Here is a 14,457-nt window from a genome sequence, read left to right on the forward strand (position 1 = left end):
CACAGACACAACAAAGTAAAACCATTTGCCACATTTTAAGTAAGTAAAATATTTCTGATAGTGCATACTTTACCAGTTATGTCATGCTGTTTGAATGACTCACTGTAGATTTGATACTGATTAGGGCAATGTTTCTTCAGCCATTTGCAGACATCCTGCTGGGTCCATAACGCCACAGGCTTGGTCAGCTTCACAGTCCCGGACTAGAAATACAGAATGAAGAACAGAAATGATGTTAAGTCAGCACACAAGTTTCAGAAATATTAATCTCTGATATCCATATAGGATATTAAAATAATAAATGCAAGATAAGAGCTGCTCTGACTGGCAGATATCAAATAATCACCAGCAGATTACACAAGACGCAGCTCTTCAAATATATCATGGAGGAATCCCACACAGTGAGAGGTTCTTTAACATTATTTTGCATTACATACAAGTTCCTTGCATCACAGAAATATATTGCACCATGGCTTGCTTGAATAACAGTTTAAAGAGTGACCAGCTCTGACTGCCCCCCAAGGGCAATAGTTGCAGCCTTTGAAGCCAAATTCACAAGAGGGATGTACGTTTGTGTCCCAGTTTGGATATGACCATGGAAGACCAGGAGTATCCTCAGGACAGGCACGTTCCTCAACTACAATTAGAAAAGATCTTGCAATAAAGCCCTTTAGTGCAAACAAGCTTAAAGACTGGTTCTGCCTGGGAAAAGGAGACTACACACCAATAGACATGGAGCTGGTGGTATCAGTTCACAGAGAGCATTTCAGCTGACATCATTCCTAGTTTGAGTGATGTTTTTAGTTTTTCTGCTTCCTTTTTACCTTTAACCCTCCTACAATCACCATTATGTGAAATAATTACGACTCCTGCTTACAACAGTCACTTCTTTATAAATAAATAAAAAATACTTCAATACTGTTCAATACTTTCCTGAAAAATCAGTTTTGTAATAGATTATCTGAACAGATTATTGGTTTATACATAAAACATTCATAAATTAAGTCAACTGCATTATCATATGTATAAAGTCACATTTCATTTCATCAAAAAATTCACCTTTGCATATACACTTTTTTTAACCATATAAAAATGCTGAGTTCTAGATGACCTGAACTGCAGGGATTTAAAGCATCTTGTCAAAGTACACAAAACAACAACAACAAAAAATATATTCAAAGCGATTTTATCTTTATTTTGCAACACAGTCTGCCCAGGAGACTAAGAAAATCTTAAATAGATGGGCAGTTATTACCAACAATAAATGTTAAACATTGGACGTTGCTGATATAAGTGGGTGTGAACACAAAGGCATTGATTTACTTCATGATTTTGTCAAAAAACTGAGTCCATGAAATAAAATCATAGTATCTTTGTTCCCACGCTGTGGATCCAGAATACCTGTCCCCCAGCTCTTTGCCAGTGTAGAAGGTTCAAGAGAAGTTTTTCTGCACAAATTTGAGGTGAAGGAGAATGTCATCTCAACCGTTCCTCCCCATTAGGCCTCATGGTGGATTCCCTCGACATTGCCAGCCAGGGTTTATCCCAGCATTTGTGCAGATGCGCATTGTCAGACAGACCTTTTCAAAGTTGCTTTGAAATTTTTCAATACTGGAAGCCCAAAAGACCAAAGCAGTTTTACACTAGGGCTTTGCACGTCCTATTAAGTTCATAAACTACATCATGCAAAGGTATTAAGTTAGTGATAGGGAATACGGCAGAGCTAAAATTCTAACAGGCAAACATGTTTTGAATTTCTCATGTCTGATTTCCCCATCTCTTTTTCATTGCATGGGTAGAAGTTAAAGAAACAGCAGGACAGTTATAGTTGAATATATAATACAGTGCGCATCCCTTAGCTCAGCCTTTTTTGTTTTGAACAAAAATACACTCACGAGACACATGAATCCTATTTCAAACACACGAATAAGCACCATCCACACTTAGAGGTATCACAATAATGCACAAAACTCCCAAAGAATTGATTCGCATCTTTTGCTGCCACCCACCAACCTGCAGCAGGCAGCAGCCTCACAGACCGACCTGACATCCACAAAAAAAGGTGGCGATGGTTCCCTATAACCAGGACAGCGCTTGCTCTACCACTGTCCTTTCCGAGCAGCTGGTCAGTCTTCTGCAGATACAGAGACCTGCTCTGGACAGTGCATAGGTCTGGAGAAAGGACAACCTCTGCAGGGACAGCAAGCGCCCTGTAACTGTTCCTCATGCAACCAGGAAGATCAAAGGCCCCTCTTTGAACTTCTCTAGCCTACTTGTTACTGCAATTTGAGTCAAAGAAGAGACTGAATTTCAATGAAGAGCCCAATACCATGGTATCAGTTAGCTGATTTTTATTACACGCCTATATAAATGCGTGTCCTTCACAAACACATCAAAGAAAAAAAAAAAAAAAAGTAAAAATAGCCATATAACACAAGCAGTCTCTCTGATTCCACAGAAATCCCTGAACAACAGGGTCAAGACTTCAATGCGTATCTTTAAATTTAAGCAGCAACTCATATAAAGATATTTCTTAGGCAATGTAATTTTTGAAGAATAGAAGAAAGTCTGTCAGCCCTTGAAACATAAATTGTTAATGGTTTTTCATGTACATCATAAAAATACTTAAAAATATTTGTATACAGATATATAGAGAGATAGCTATAGATTTACAAACTATTTATTCCTAGCTGAAAGCACACATGTAGTGCCAATGTTTGTTTTAACTAAACGGTTGCTCTTTTCAGTTCAGCAACTATTCTCCTTATAAAAGCTTTAAGCACCATCATGCTAAATATCTGAAGAACAAGTTTATCAGCACATACAGTACAAATTTAACATTTCCCTCTGTGCCTGTCGAACGGAAAGACAGTTTCAAATGTAGCTATTATGCTGGGCAACATACAGATCGCTATGCACCAAACATACGAGCTGATTTTTTACTGTCCAATGTTCAGAATTATGATTGAAACATGTTTGACTTAAACTTATAACTGCAGTCCAAAGGGGACATTTTTATATTGACACCATCAAGCATTGTGTTTAATTTTCCAATTCATAAGGACTCGATGAGTTACAGGAATACAGGGTTTTTAAAGCAATAGCTATAAACAGTATAATGTTGTCACTCTCACTTTTGGAACATCATACCCAAAATATTTTCCAACCAGATGCTCTAAACGAAAGGCTATTAGAAAAATATGCTTCCCTCCCACAAAATTCATTTGTTAGTTTCTTCCCTGCTCAAAAGCTAGATCTTAGACTAAAAAAATTCCCAGTAAACCAAGGAAAATTACCCTTACCATAAACAAACCTACCAAATGAGTCCCCTGCCACTAACTATATATAAACTACCTAGACAAGTGGAAAATATATTATGTTTTACTTTCTTTCTGTCAATCAGCTCAGTCAAACTATAGGCCTAAACCAATTAAAATAAAATAATATATACATAAAAGTCCAGCCTTCCCTTTCATTTCCCTGACATAAACTCATCCTAAGATCACCCTTTGCTGGCAACACTTTGATAGGTTTAATCCTGCCAAAGTCTACGCCAACTCATGTGCCAGCTATAGATCTAAGGAGAATAAAAGTCTTCAGTATTCTGATCTTTTCTTGTATATTTGAAGGAATACCTGTTTCTTCAGTATTTTGTGTCAAACACTTTCTTCTAAATTGCCTAACACCACTTTTTGGTATGCGTATCTCAAACTATAAAAATGACTTCTAAGAACAAGAAAAAATCAGCATATTTAAGACGTGACACAACTTCATGCTTTGTCCCATGGTGCAGAGAAGACAATACTTAGAATCTCCAACTCAAGAATAAATAAACAAATCAAACTTACAGCCTGCGCACTACTAGAGAGTGTATTTCAGTGTTCAGAATAGCATGAGCAACCAAGCCCTGCTCTTCCTAAGCAATGAAGTACAAGTTATCTCTTCAGCCTTCCAGGTGCAGGGGACCAAGCCTGCCAATTTTGAAGGTCAATTTACTCACCAGAATTTCTTTGTCTTTATTTATTGTATTTTATTCCAGAAAAGAAAGAAAGGCTTCTGTATTTTGAGTGATGGAGGATTCAATCTTATTATTAAAACTACATACTATGAGCCAAGCTATTTAAAAGAGCTTCTCCAACCCAAACATTTTGTGCATTTAGAAATCTGCTCAGATTACAAAATCCGGGGACTGTGGCAATCAAGGTCCTCAGTCAAACAGGGCTGCAGGTCTGCTGGAAGAAGGCTGTCTGATACCATTTGTAACATCCAATTTGCCAACATACTGATCCTGACATATAGGCAAAGTCAATGCATATTTACATTCAAATTTATCCCACGTCAGACCCTGCAGTTTCTGCCTGCAAAAAAAATTGTATGAAACAGAGATGGATAAAAGAGGCACTGCTCAAAGCATTAGGGCAGATCGTGCTCCAACACACATCACAAGAGATTCTGTTCCGGAGTTTACAGTTTAACTAGAAAAAGACAAAGCAGGACCAATTTTATTACGGCCGTGTTGGTCAAAGGACGTAAGCAAGGCAAGGCTGCAAGCAGAAGCACCGTCATTTATTAGACCAGCAGCATGCAGCTCTGCCAGCTGTGTTTCAGACACAAAGAAATCTTCACACAGAGCAGACGTGGAGTACAACTGCTCAGTGTTGAACCACGATGCTAACCCAGTTCGGCACTTCGAGAGAAAAGGGGGCTGATAGCTGTGAGGGGAGGTACGGGAAGAGCAAAGGAAAGAAGTAATAAGGTCACTGTCATCTAGTAGGGACAGAGAGAGTGAGATGGGTGGCTGTCACCCCTAAAATAATGCAGAGTCAGCTGGAGCAGGAAACATTAAAACCTGTCAGGAAGCCATTGATGGGCCTGTGATCAGAGAGAGACTGGGATGAAAGAAATGGTACCACTTCATGTGTGAAGCTGAGAAGGAAATATTTGTGAAATAAAACATAATGGCTTCTGCAAGCAATCTGTAAAGGGCCGATGATATATTTAAAAATTAGAAAAATAAAATGTTATGTGTATCTGATATAGATACATATATCAGAGAACTTACGCTACACAGCTCCAAAAGCTATCTAAGTTATTATCAAATCTTTCAGGCTGCTCCAGAAGCAAGACTAACAGCATCATCTTCATCGACTATGACAAGAAGCAGCAGGAGCAGCAATGCCCAGTACGAATTTCAAAAGCATGAATTTTTTCAAACATGCTTGGCTTATATTTCTAAAACTGAGAAAATAAGAATCTTTTTCATATATTCCAAATTACTTCTCCAATAATAAACTGCCTATATAGAATTCAGAATCAATGACTAACATAAAAGATGGTTTCAATTCTGTAAAGAACAGAAGAAATGAGCCAGGTTTGTGAATGTGTTTTTATATAATATCTTAAAATATTCAAGACTCTGGAAAGGACACATTTTGGTTTAGAAATACACTTTCTCAGATAGTCATACTTACAGATCTTTCCAGCAAAGACTAAAGAAAATTACAGTAATAAGCAGACACCCCATAAAACCACTGAAACCTCCGCTGTGTTGGATTCCCATCTGTGTTATTGAGAATTTTAACACTAAGAAAAGATGAAAATGACTAACCAAAGGAAATGTGTTTATTTACAAAACCAAAAAAAAAAGGAAAATACTGTAAGACACATTCTCTTTTGTGTTGATAAAAGACTGAATGTTTCAAACTTCAATTGGATCAGAAATTCAAACAATCACTTTTTTTTACTTAAGTAAAATTTTTTACTTAAATCATTGTGAAAAACAAAAAATCAGTATGGAAAATAATATATTTTTTAAAAAAAAGTCATTGCAATTTAGTTTAAAGCACACTTTCAAGGCCAAATTTGCACCAACTTTGCTTTAGCCAAGACATAAACCCTAATGCCATGCAGGAAGGATTCAAACAGAGACACTACAGCAGCTATCATGCAAGTCATACACCTCTGACTGATCAACACACAATGTCCACTTTGAATGAAAACTACAGGGACACAGGAGACTCTCAAATTGTGCTTGACGCATGGTCAGCTAGCACCTTGCCTTCCCTGAGTTGCAAGCTTGTATCTCATTCTTGCAGCCCCAAACTTACTTGCTCCACAAGGTGCAAAATGCAACTGGTTTGCCTTATCTATGACCCCCCTGAGCATGGCAGAGTCTCATATAATGATGCTATGGGCAAGACCTGGAGGCTGTGCAGCTCCCAGGGCACTCACAGCAAGCTGCTGGAATCGTCTCCCAACCTGCATCTGAGCCCTTCCCCATCATTCCCATGTATGTTGTCCTACATGTAGTCCCTCCTTCCCTGGTCCAGTCTGCTGGCACATGGCCACACCATGCTGCCTGACATCAGGGTCCACATACGGGTTCCCACAAAAGACAAGACCAGTTACAAATACATGCAAGAGGGACTTATTTCCCACCACCCGTTGGCAGAAGGATCAGAGTAGAGCTATAATACCTTCTGGTTCACCTAAATCCACATTCTCAGAATATATTGGCTTTTTAAGAGAAGCAACTCAGTGCAGCTAGCTCACTGTGTCTTGCAGGAGCACAAATGAAGTCAAGATAAGGTACCCGAGGCCCCGGGTGAACCACGTCCTCACTGACTCTGAGCTAGTTCAAACACACCTGAAGCCCAAGGAGAGACGCAAACCAGACCCACAGAGAGATCACTGCCCCCTCAATCCAGCCACTGAACAGATGGGGACGGTCCTCTGGCATCAGCAGGGAGAGAGAAGGGAACAGAGTTAATGAGGGAGATGAGGACACCTGAGCAGCACCAGCTTAGGGCTCTGAGCACAAGGTGAACAGGGCTGAGTCAGTCCTCTCCAGGAAGGGGAAGCCTTATCCAAGCAGGGTAAACACTGGAGACTGGTAGGGAAGTCATGGAAGGTGCAGGAGAAGTGGAAAAGGTCCTGTAAAGTAGATTTGCTATTCCAATCTTCCCACTTTCTGGAGGAAAAGGAGAGGAACAAATGTCACTTCTACGAGGGCCTCCGTCCTCAATTAGCAGCAGCGGTCCGCAGCCTCCTGTCTCTCTCACAGAGTCTCTTCACCCTTTCACAACCCCAAGGGCCAAGTCAGCCACCGGCTCCTTTTTGTTTCCTCCAGCAGGCTGCTGCACATTGCTGTCCCTACCAAGAGATTGCTCTGGCAGTGCTTAAAGCCAGCTCTGCACAAGCAGAAACTTCTGCCCCAGGGTCCCAAATCACCGTAGCACCACCACTTGTTCAAAGACCGACAAACAAAGAGGGAGGTTTTACCTGGCTTTCGAGCAATACTGGGAATGAACCAATCTAGTACCTTCTGTACCGGTGCCACAAGCTTAGATGTACTACAAACAAACTGCAAAGGGGGAAAAAGGAAACAATTATTAAAAATAACGAGATTGATCTGGAAAGTAAGAAGTTGTTAGAGGGAGTTAACTCCCTCTTAAGGCTGTCACGGGTATAACCATCAACAGGAAAGGATAAAGTTGTCCAAACAAATATCACTGAGCATTATCCTTATCAGGATAAAGACAGTATCCAAACAAGCAAGGATAAACAGGGTGACTCATTTCCTGTGAGAGTACTCACTTTCAATGAGATATTGCACTCTGAAAGCAAGAATCATGACTGGCAGATGCCGGTGTTGAGATAAATGGCAGTGGCACTATCAGCAAACTATGAAGAACTGAAATGTCAGGGCGAGAACGGAGAAGACAGAGCACTCCTCAGCACTGTTGAGAAGCTTGCCTGACATCATTCTAATTGCAATCAAAAATCCTGAAAGCCACAACTGGGACAGACAGGCAAACGACGCTTAGAATAAAACCACAACAAGGACCAGGAACGCAACCAATTTTAGGTTTTGACAGCCAAATCCAAATCAAAGAAAGAGTGTTATGTTTTAAAATTCACTTCATCTAAAAACATTGCATTTTTAATCTTGCCAAACTAAAGATCCATTTTACACAGTGCAGAAGATTCCTTCCAGTCCAAAAATTAAATATTTGCTTTTGGATATTTGCAGAGAAAATGCAGAGAGGGAGAGCTGCTCTATCCAGCTGAGGTTTCCTACTTCACAAGATACATCAATTGTTTGATACCTCTCCACTGATGTGGTTTTGATTCCCCTTCTCTACCTGAGACAATTCAAACCTGTCCAAGTCTGGGCTCTACCCATCACTATCTTATATCACAGATAGAGTCTTCACAAGTAAATACAAATCCTCCTACTTTTACAAAGAGAAAGCGACTCTGTATCCTGCCTAGATCTGGAGAACAGACGATTTCTGTTCACACAGCAGGTGCCCTACTAGCATGCCTTGTGCAGCTATGAAGATAAAAGGTTCCTCCTTGAACTTCTCTAGCCTGCTTGTTACCACTATTGAGTCAAAGAAGAAACAGAATTCATTTCAATTAACAGTCCTGTGTTAACAGCAACTTACAAGTAAATAACTAAATTTTATTAAAAGCACATGTTCTTTATTGCACTTAACCATCCACTACAACAAGAATAGAAATTCGAGACATTCATCCTTGGCATGGCGCTCATAACTTGCAGTTTAGTTCATCTTTTATCCTGTCTTAAGGACTAAGTACTACACTCACTACAAAGAAGACTGATGGCATGAGTCTTCATCACAGAATACTCCATTCAGACAGGTAATAGGCACAGGAGAGTGTCCCATCTTGGTGAAAGCTGGAAGTTCAGATCCATTCAGGTACACATACGAAAGCAAACAGGAATATCTAATAATCAGGGAATCACAGAATCATAGAATCTTCATGGTTGGAAAGGACCTTTGAGATCATCGAGTCCAACCAGACACACAAAAAAAACAAACCCAAAAAACCTCAAACAAACCACAGTCTCTGTCACTAGAGCATGCCCTGAAGTGCCAAAACTACACGTTTCTTAAATACCTCTAGGGATGGTGACTCAACCACCTCCCTGGGCAGGCTGTTCCAGTGCCTGACCACTCTTTCAGTAAAATAATTCTTCCTAATATCTAACCTAAACCTCCCCTGCTGCAGCTTCAGACCATTTCCTCTGGTCCTGTCATTATTCACCTGGGAGAAGAGGCCAACACCCACCTCTCTACAGCCGCCTTTCAGGTAGTTGTAGAGGGCAATGAGGTCTCCCCTCAGCCTCCTCTTCTCCAAGCTAAACATGCCCAGCTCCCTCAGCCCCTCCTCATATGACCTGGTCTCCAGACCCCTCACCAGCCTGGTGGCTCTCCTCTGGACACGCTCCAGCACTTCCATGTCCCTCTTGTACAGAGGGGCCCAGAACTGAACACAGTTCTCAAGGTGAGGCCTCACCAGTGCCAAGTACAGAGGCACGATCACCTCCCTGCTCCTGCTGGCCACGCTCTTCCTGATACAAACCAGGATGCTGTTGGCCTTCTTGGCCACCTGGGCACACTGCTGGCTCATGTTAAGCTGGCCGTCCACCGGCACCCCCAGGTCCTTTTCTGCTGGGCAGCTTTCCAGCCACTCTTCCCCAAGCCTGTAGCGTTGCTTGGGGTTGTTGTGACCGAAATGCAGGACCCAGCACTTGGCCTTATTAAGCCTCATACAGTTGGCCTTAGCCCATCGATCCAGCCTGTCCAGGTCCCTCTGTAGAGCCTTCCTACCCTTAAGCAGATCTACACTCCCACCCAGTTTGGTGTCGTCTGCAAACTTACTGAGGGTGCACTCAATCCCCTCATCCAGATCATTGATAAAGATATTAAACAAAACTGGCCCCAAAACTGAGCCCTGAGGGACACCACTGGTGACCGGCCGCCAAGAGGATTTCACCCCATTAATCACAACTCTCTGGGCACGGCCATCCAGCCAGTTTTTAACCCAGCGAAGAGTACACTTGTCTATGCCATGATTCGCCAGCTTCTCCAGGAGAATGCTGTGGGGGACAGTGTCAAAGGCCTTACCAAAGTCCAGACAGACAACGTCCACAGCCTTCCCCACATCCAGAAGGCGGGTCACATGGTCATAGACAGAGATCAGGTTGGTTAAGCAGGACCTCCCTTGCCTAAACCCATGCTGGCTGGCCCTGATCCCTTGGCTGCCCTGCACTTGCCATGAGAGCTCACTCAAGATGATCCTCTCCATGATCTTTCCTGGTACCGAGGTCAGGCTGACAGGCCTGTAGTTCCCCGGATCCTCCTTCCGACCCTTCTTGTAGATGGGCATCACATTAGCCACCCTCCAGTCATCTGGTACCTGCCCTGTTGACCAGGATTGTTGATAAATGATGGAGAGAGGTTTGGTGAGCTCTCCCGCCAGCTCCCTGAGTACTCTTGCGTGAATCCCATCCGGCCCCATAGACTTATGTGCATCTAGGTGCAGAAGCAGATCATTGACTACTTCCTCCTGGATTACGGGTGGGTTGTTCTGCTCTCCATCCTTATCTTCCAGCTCAGGAGGCTTAGCACCCTGGGGATAGCTGGTCTGACTATTGAAGACGGAGGCAAAGAAGGCATTCAGTATCTCAGCCTTCTCCTCGTCCTTGGTTACAACTTTCCCCCCAGCATCCAGTAAGGGATGGAGATTCTCCCTGGCTTTCTTTTTGTTGATGTATTTATAAAAGCTTTTTTTGTTGTTCTTAATGTTAGTGGCCAAGTTGAGCTCCATCTCGGCTTTTGCCTTCCTAATCTTCTCTCTGTATAACCTAATGAGATCTCTGTGCTCCTCCTGAGTTGCCCGTCCCTTCTTCCAAAGGTGTTAAACCCTCCTTTTATTCCTACATCCCATCAGAAGTTCCTTATTCATCCAGACTGGCCATTTTCTCCGCCCTTTAAACTTGTGACACTTGGGGACAGCCTGCTCCTGGGCCTTTAAGATTTCCTTCTTGAAGAGCGTCCAGCCTTCCTGGACCCCTTTGCCCTTCAGGACTATCTCCCAAGGGACTCTCTCAACCAGTGTCCTGAACAAGCCAAAGTCTGCCCTCCGGAAGTCCAAGGTGGAGGTTTTGCTAACCCCCCTCCTTACATCACTATGAATTGAAAACTTGACCACTTCATGATCACTAAACCCAAGATGACCTCTGATCACCACATCTCCCACTAGTCCTTCTCTGTTTGTGAGCAGTAGATCTAGCGAGGCACCTCCCCTGGTAGGCTCACCTACCAGTTGTGTCAGGAAGTTATCTTCCATGCACTCGAGGAACCTCCTAGCCTGCCTGCTCTCTGCTGTGTTATATTTCCAGCAGATACCCGGCAGGTTGAAGTCCCCAACCAGAACAAGGGCTGGCGATTGCAAGACTTCAGCCAGCCGCTTATAGAATACCTCATCCGTCTCCTCATCCTGGCCAGGTGGTCTGTAGCATACTCCCAGCACAACATCTCCCTTATTTCCCTTCCCCTTCATCCTTACCCATAAACACTCGACTTTATCATCACTGGAATCTAGCTCTATACAATCCAAACACTCCCTAATGTACAGAGCCACACCCCCACCTCTCCTCCCTTGCCTATCCCTTCTGAAGAGCTTATAGCCATTCATCGCAGCATTCCAGTCGTGACAGTCATCCCACCACGTTTCCATGATGGCAACTACATCATAGCTGTCCTGCTGCACAATGGCTTCCAGCTCATCCCATTTGTTGCCCACGCTACGTGCATTCGTGTAGATGCACTTGAGCTGGGCTACCGATTTCACCCCCATCCTTGGCCCTTTATCCCTAGGCTCATTACTAGTGGGCCTGGTTTTATCCCCTTCCCCCTTCGATTCTAGTTTAAAGCCCTGTCCATGAGCCTTGCTAACTCTTGGCCTAATACCCTTTTCCCCTTTTGGGATAGGGTTTTCCCATTCTTAGCGAGCACTAAGACAGTGATGAAATGTAGCTCCTCCTTTTCCAGCAGTTTGGCCTGAAGTAGAGCAATTGAAATTGCACTTTTGAGGAAGTTCAGTATTTGCCAAAAATATTTCCTCCAGGTCTAGATTAAAATAAAAATTAAAAAAATAACGCCACCCAAAACCTACATATACTACAAAACTGACAATTACAAAGGAGTCTCCATTCCCACTTTTTTTTCTTGTTAAACCAATCCTGGCACCTCTGGAAGTTGCATCTTAGGCAGTTACATCTACAGTTGAACTAAACCAAGCCTGCTTATTAGGAATTCCATTAAAATAAATACAAATCAGGCGTATAAGGTTCACTGATTTTCTTGGAATTTCTCACATACTTATTTAAAGATGGTCATATAGAAGAATTTAGCTAAAATACAATCTGTAGCAGTAACAAAATCAACTGGCCAGACGAGACTGGAAAAATGTTTAATTTGCATGAAAATATAAATAATACACTGAAATTTTGTTGCTCTTTAATTACAGAACAGTAAACAGCAAAAGACGAGAGCTAAAAACGTAAAGATCTGAAGGACAGCACAGCACAAAGTTCTGATTTTATACTTGCAAATTCTTTAATAAAAGTTAAAAAGAAGTCGGTCAGCCTGTATTTGTTTTGTAGGTCATGAAAATCTTTCTGACTCATAAGCACATCTATTTGGTGATGCTTTATCTGCAATTCTTCAGTCACTTAATTGTATTCTTTCCAAAACAGCTCAATCATCAATAGTTAGCAATAAGAATCACAAAACAGGCTGCCTTGAAATAAGAAGAACTAGACAGGACCATGACTGTTTTAAATGTAGCTGGTTCATATTCAATTATCCATAGTAACATGGATATGAACTGAAATGTCTCAATTAAAAATTATTACGTGTAACTTAATGATAGAATTTTCTAAGGCTTATAAAAATTAATTTTCTTTACTAGGAACACTACTATAATACTAATAGGTCTTTATTTAATGGAAGGGGGGAAAAAAAGAGGTTGTACAGAGGTCTTTCCTCTGGTCTTCCCAGAGATTTCAGGTAATACTAGTAGCAAAACATAAATGTATATCTAAAATCCCAAGTCCATCTCCTTACAAATTGAATTTAAAAAAAAATAAAAATCTTCCCTGTGTTTCTAAATGTTCAGGATATTCTAATAAAAAGGTTATTCAAATACAAATAAGCGTAATCTTAGAAACATGTACCTAACAGTGTCAGTGGGAGTTACATGCTTTTTGGTGACACGCTTTTTAAAGAAAAACATATCTATGGCATAATATTGCTTTTGCCAAGGCAGTGTAGCTTTCTCTGGGGGAGTTGTCATCAATGATACCGTCGGATTTTTTTTATACTTGGAATTTACTGGTGGAGTTACCCTGACATAATAAATCTGTCCAGCAGAGACCACACCTCGATCCTTCCATTTCTAATTACAGTATTCTGCCAAGAAGATGCTTGACGTGTCACAACCTAGGGTTTGAGAAGTAGCTGTGTATTTTTTTTAATAGCTGCTATATGTCAGAGGTGAAGGGTACAGTCTGGCTTTTGATCTTAAAGACATGGACAGTGAAGCATTTCTATGTAAGAAGAACTATAAAAGAAACTGTTACTTCAGCGTTAGCAGGTAGTGAGGTTAATTCTGTCATTAGCTCAACAACAGTACATTTGTACAAGGAGAACATCTAACATCCTGAGAGGATCTTAATCCCTATTAAATAATGACAGGTTGCTTTCTTACAAGGTTTACTCCTTCCGAGTGAATCACATTTTTGGCACTTTGTTTCCAGCAGATGTGCCAATTAAGAAGCTTGTACTGTAAGAAGTAGTATAACCTTTCCATGCCAACTTTCAGTCTTTATGGATAGGCTCATTCATATGCAGAAGGCAAGTGCAGCAGCCAAGGCATTTCATACCCCAACAGCAATCAAAGTTTTCTAGATATCTTTGCCAGTTGACTCTTAACTATGTTCTCTTGAGCCAAATACATTTTGAGGAGAACAACTTTATAGCCAGATGTGTGCAGGGTATGAATAAGAAAAGGTCTCTGAGCCTCGGCTGACAGGTCAACCTCTTGCTTCCCAGTAAGACATTGAATCCACTTCCAGCAAAGGCGAGAGAAAAAAGGCAAATGTTGGTAGAAGAGGCAGATTAGCGCAGACATCTGATTCATGCAATAGTGTTGCTGTGCCTCTGTAGAAGGTCATAATGGATTTATCGATTTAAATAAATATCTAGAAAGCAGATACACTACTTATTTTTCAAAAAAAGCAGGGCACTTCTGACATCAATGTAATTTCTTGCTAATTACTTTTGAGAAACTAGTCTTCTCTTCCTAATAAGGGAATTCCTGTATTCTCTCATCATCCCTATGAAGTCCTATATTCATAAGAAGAGCTTAAGCACTACAATACCCTTTTATCCCCTCAAAGCAAAAAGCCTCAAACCGAGATTCATGAAGGCCAACCCCTCCTGGCTAGGAAGCACTCTAAGCTAGCCAAGAAGAAGATACAGAAAAAGCCACAGAGCACAAGTCCCACATTCACATCACGGCCAGCCCAGGACAAAGGGAGACATCTCTTCTCACTCACAGGAAACATCTCTTCTTGTA

At 41.6% G+C, this 14,457-nt stretch overlaps 1 protein-coding gene across 5 annotated transcripts in view; it reads right to left on the reverse strand.

Moving 5' to 3' along the window:
- The window catches only part of SAMD12 (sterile alpha motif domain containing 12), a 185,803-nt gene that overhangs the window by 132,763 nt on the left and 38,583 nt on the right, over positions 1–14,457 (reverse strand). For 4 of the 5 annotated variants that reach the window (XM_063327446.1, XM_063327445.1, XM_063327441.1 and 1 more), the window contains exon 3: positions 74–203. In XM_063327446.1, coding sequence (XP_063183516.1) covers positions 74–203 — 130 coding nt within the window. The remainder of the gene's footprint in view (positions 1–73; positions 204–14,457) is intronic. The other variant, XM_063327442.1, reaches the window with a different exon arrangement.

This window comes from Chroicocephalus ridibundus, chromosome 2, assembly GCF_963924245.1.
Source record: "Chroicocephalus ridibundus chromosome 2, bChrRid1.1, whole genome shotgun sequence".
Lineage (NCBI taxonomy): Eukaryota > Metazoa > Chordata > Aves > Charadriiformes > Laridae > Chroicocephalus > Chroicocephalus ridibundus.